The sequence below is a fragment of the Poecilia reticulata genome, linkage group LG18, assembly GCF_000633615.1.
Source record: "Poecilia reticulata strain Guanapo linkage group LG18, Guppy_female_1.0+MT, whole genome shotgun sequence".
Classification (NCBI taxonomy): Eukaryota; Metazoa; Chordata; class Actinopteri; order Cyprinodontiformes; family Poeciliidae; genus Poecilia; species Poecilia reticulata.
This window is the reverse complement of record NC_024348.1, coordinates 19,507,119-19,512,339: the sequence shown is the minus strand read 5'-3', so window position 1 is coordinate 19,512,339 and position 5,221 is coordinate 19,507,119. Positions and strand designations below refer to the sequence as shown.

At 40.5% G+C, this 5,221-nt stretch overlaps 2 protein-coding genes across 2 annotated transcripts in view; both read left to right on the top strand.

The window, feature by feature from the left end:
* LOC103480863 (high affinity immunoglobulin gamma Fc receptor I-like) overlaps positions 1-5,221 on the top strand; it is a 47,035-nt gene that overhangs the window by 16,057 nt on the left and 25,757 nt on the right. The window lies entirely within an intron of this gene.
* LOC108165624 (tripartite motif-containing protein 16-like) lies at positions 1,366-3,308 on the top strand. Its single transcript, XM_017310557.1, has one exon. The coding sequence runs from the start codon at positions 1,381-1,383 to the stop codon at positions 2,992-2,994; it is 1,614 nt and encodes a 537-aa protein (XP_017166046.1). The 5' UTR covers positions 1,366-1,380; the 3' UTR covers positions 2,995-3,308.

Here is a 5,221-nt window from a genome sequence, read left to right as displayed (position 1 = left end):
AATTTTCCTGCTAACTTTTCTGTTTTTCTAGAATCTCATTATAATTTGTGCATTAATTACAATATCAGCCTGTCAGTAATCAATCAGAACCGATAGAGAGAAAAACCATCTGATTTCCATCTCTGGAAGATTGATATACTTTAATGTAAATATCTACAAAATTCAAATAAAATAWAAAGGTTACATTTGTGGAGATGAAAGATGAAACTGTTTCAATCTGTTTCCTGCTCTGAAATCCTCCAACATGGCCGAAGACCGATGATCAGAAAAGTGATGATGTGTCAGAAAGTTCATCATCAATAGTTYWCAATCGATGAGTCAAAGCTTTGAGTCCTGAGTCAGAGAGGAACAGTGACATCTAGTGGCCACCTGTCGGTACTGCAGCATAAAACCAAATAAACCAGGACGCTTCAGTGTCCAGAAAAGAGAAACTTCCTCCTGATTAAACATCATCTGCTCTTATTCAGCTACAKGATTATTTTAAACTTACAGRCAGAAGAATAAAAATACAAAGTTCAGTGTTTATGTCGGGCAGGAAACCATAGAAACACCAACAGAGTCCGCTCCGTACGGATAAGGAACCAAGATGAGAGCAAACGAACATAGCAGAACTCGTCTGTTTCTGATTGATAAATAGTTTTAAAAAGCCTCATAATGTCTGTGAATCACATACCCAGCTGTTTTCATATGATACAGATGGAAACTTTCACTCTGTGTCATTTAAAATCGACCTTTTATGAACATTATGCGTCAATAAAACTCTACATGTGCAGACAGTAGGCAAACGCTGCTCTATTAGCTCCTGGGTTTTAGGTTAATACTTAACTTGAGGGAAAACATAATTAACCAAACAGTCTGAATACTGTGGTCTTCAGTTTCTGCTTCTCTGTCAGTCTTGAAAGTAGTTTTCAGATGATTCATTAAGGGAGAAAAGCTGTTAAACCAATCTGGAACTGTGTAAAAAAGTAATTATACTCACATTCATAAGTCTAAATTATTCAAATCCAAAACCTTGTTTTTTTATTTCCGTGAATGAAATTAAGCAACATTAAACATCCTCTCTGTTTCATAAACAAACCGTTCTCTGGTTTCTGTTGCTGCTGTCTGTAATTCTCCACATAGAAACTTTGGAAAACAGGCGGACTGAGACCCCAGTGGAGGACACGCCTCCAGGCTCTTCCTGGAAACGGAGGCCTGATAACTCCTCCTAGGCTGCATCCTGCCATCACGTCTCTGCTCCCTCCTCTTCAGATCTGGACGTTTCCTGCTCAGGCCAACAGCTTCCAGGCCTCATTCACTGCAGCAACACATGATGTTTAGATCAGTGCTCAGAGCTGCTGGTCTACAGAGGAGGAAACTACGCAGTTACTGAGAGCTGAAATGGCGCAGGGAGGAGTTCAACTAGACGAAGAAAACTTCTCCTGTTCCATCTGTTTGGATCTACTGAAGGATCCGGTGACGATTCCCTGTGGACACAGCTACTGCATGAACTGTATTAAAGACCACTGGGATGGAGATCAGAGGAGAAACAGCAGCTGCCCTCAGTGCAGGAAAGAGTTCAAACCGAGGCCTGGACTGGAGAAAAGTGTCGTGTTAGCTGCTTTAGTGGAGGATCTGAAGAAGACTGAACTCCAAGATGCTCCTGCTGATCACAGCTATGCTGGACCTGAAGATGTGGCCTGTGATGTCTGTACTGAGAAGAAGATGAAAGCTGTCAAAACCTGTCTGGTTTGTTTGATTTCTTACTGTGAGAATCATCTTCAGCCTCATTATGAATCTCCTGCTTTTAAAAAACACAATCTGGTGAATCCGTCCAAAACTCTCATGGAGAGCATCTGCTCTTGTCATGATGAGGTGATGAAGACGTTGATGGATGGTTATGAAACCGTCTCTGCAGAAGCAAAAAGAGCTGAGAAGCAGAAGAAGCTCCAGGAGAGTCGCCAACAAATCCATCAGAGAATCCAGGACCAAGAGAAAGATGTGAARCTGCTTCAACAGGAGGTGGAGGCCATCAATGTCTCTGCTGATAAAGCAGTGGAGGACAGTGAGGAGATCTTCACTGAGCTGATCCGTCTCCTCCAGGAAAGAAGCTCTGAGGTGAAGCAGCAGATCAGATCCCAGCAGGAAACTGAAGTGAGTCGAGTCAAAGATGTTCAGGAGAAGCTGGAGCAGGAGATCAGTGAGCTGAAGAGGAAAGACGCTGAGCTGGAGCAGCTCTCACACACAGAGGATCACAMCCAGTTTCTCCTCAACTWCCCCTCACTGCCAGCACTCAGGGAGTCGACACACTCATCCAGCATCAACATCCGTCCTCTGAGACACTTTGAGGACGTGACAGCAGCTGTGTCAGAGCTCAGAGACATAATACAATATGTCCTGAGAGACTCATGGAGAAACATCAAACTGAAAGTCACTAATGTGGATGTTTTACTTTCAGGACCAGAACCAGAACCAAAGACCAGATGTGAATTCCTACGATATTACCTAGAACTTAGTCTGGATCCAAACACAGCACATCTGAAGCTTTCATTATCTAAAAAGAACAGAAAAACTAAATGTGTAAGACAGCAGCAGTCTTATCCTGATCATCCAGACAGATTCTCTGTTCATAAACAGGTTCTGAGCRTCCAGAGTCTGACTGGACGTTGTTACTGGGAGGTGGAGCGAACTGGGAGAATAGTTGGTGTCGGAGTTTCATACAAGGACGTGAGCAGAACAGAAGAATTTGGACAAAATGACAAATCTTGGTGTTTATATTGTGACCTCGTCTGTAACGTATTTTACCACAACAACGTTGTAACCCAACTACCAGGTTCTGATTTCTCCAGAATAGGAGTGTACCTGGACCACAGAGCAGGTGTTCTGTGTTTCTACAACGTCTCTGGACCCATGACTCTGATCCACCGAGTCCAGACCAGGTTCACTCAGCCTCTGTATGCTGGAGTTACGCCTCTGTGGTTTGGAGACACGGCCGAGTTCATTAAACCGAAATAATCAGCAGTGATCTGAGTCCAGTTGGTTTAAATGTTTATTTTAGTTCCAGTTCATTGTTTTTCTTCACTGCTCAGAGACCAGATCTTTATGGAGCTACTTTATCATCTTGTTTGTTTTGTGGATGTTGGATTTGTGTGGGTGCTGCCCCTGCCTGTTTCTGACCTAAGGATTTTTATTCACCACCTGATTATATCTATTTATTTGCTCTGTCCGACCAAATGCTGTTGATCAAATCCACTTATAGATGAGTGATAGAAATATGATGTAAAAACATCCTGATTGTTTTTTTTAATGCTTGTCGGTGCTGAATTGTGATTTGCTGCATTTCTGTTAATAACATTTTATTATTATTATTATCCAGAGTTTTGAAGTTGTTTTTCAGTATCCAATTCCTTTCATTATAATGTATTAGTTGATTATATTTAGATTTTATCAATCAATCAATCAATCAATCAATCAATCAATCAATCAATCAATCACATTTTATTTGTATAGCACATTTCAGCAGCAAGGCATTTCAAAGTGCTTTACATAATTAAAATAAAAACAGAAATAAACAGTGAGAAAGAGAAAGAGATAAAAAAAAAAAAAAACATTAAAACCCATACCCCTTTAGGACTTCAGTTAAACATCGTTTAACTGGGATTCCCAGTTACTGGTTATGAAGTATGTTTTTATGAAATACTCTCTTATTAAATAAGCCATAATATCAGTCAACCTCCACATCCACTCAGCTTTAAAAAGCAAAATAGCTCAGAGGAGTTTTCTACATGTTTTTCTATCTTAGAACCTCAAAAGTTAATGATATTCATGAGATCTGGTACTTTGATTACTGCAGGTCTGCCTAAAACGTCAGACAGCTGCAGCTGCTGGGGTTCTCACTAAAACCAGGAAATTAGAGCACATCACCCAGTTCTAATCTTAATTACTAACTTTGTTAATAATTGCCTTTTGCACTCATCAACAGTCATTTTATCTAAACTGAGCCTATTTTGCACTTCACCAATGTGACCACGAAACACTGACACATCAAATAGACATTCTGACTGCATTATTTGTTACATTTCTGCTGCAGTGGTTTTGGTTGAAATGTATCTTATGAAAACAAAGGATGTGGAGACTCTCACTTCCTCAGAATCTCTAAAGCAGCGTTTCTTAACCCCAGACCTCAAGGCACACTGTCCTGCATGTTTTAGATGTTTCAAGTAATGGCTGATTAACAAGCTTTTGCTCAACTGCAATCATCTGAGTCGAGGCTGTTAAACCAGGGAAACATCTAAAACCTGCAGGGCAGTGTGCCTTGAGGAACAGTTTTGGGGAAACACTGCTCTAGGGAATCAGATGTGATGTCACTGACTGATTGCTTGACAAACTGAGTATGGCTTGGTTTCCTCTGAAACATCAAGTAAATATTCCACCTTATATCTCAGTGTCACACCTTTATCCCATCCACCAATCCATCCATCCTCCTCCGCTTATCTGGGGTCAGGGGTAGCAAGAAGGCCCAGGTTGGATAAATTTATACGTTTCATACAGAAATATGGACCCAATGAAAATGATCTCCATCAGAATGTGTTCAATGTTTGGCTGTGGCTCCTTTTCATAACTTCCTGCTTCATTACAAAGTGACATGGCAGCTTTTAACTCTGCTCAGGTTTTTGAGGAAACCGTCAAATTATTTATAAAACTGTCAAATTAACTGGACAAGAAAGGTGGAAAACATTAAGAAACACAAAAATATTAAGACAAGAAATAAAACACCAAGCAGAAGAAATCTTATAATAAGCAAAGAGTAAGAAAAATGTTACAATTAAGTCATTCCAAATAAAATACGTTTTTCCTCATTCTAAGCCAAAACCCACGGGATGAAACACGGGCTGAATAAAACAGTAATAATCTGTTAATTTTAATAATCTGTTAATTTTATTAATCTGTTAACTTTAATAATCTGTTTTCTCGTTGTTGTCACAGCTGGAATCACTATGACATCATAGCGATGAAACCAGCTCTTCTTCTCCTGCTGCTCTCCTCAGGCTGCGTTTAGCAGGTGAACATCTTGACCTGGATGAGTAAAAGAGTGAATCTCTGGAGAAACTCTGTCTCCATGGTAACGGTTGCTCTGCTGTTCGTGGATCCATCCATCCATCCATCCATCCATCCATCCATCCATCCATCCATCCATCCATCCATCCATCCATCCATCCATCCATCCATCCATCCATCCATC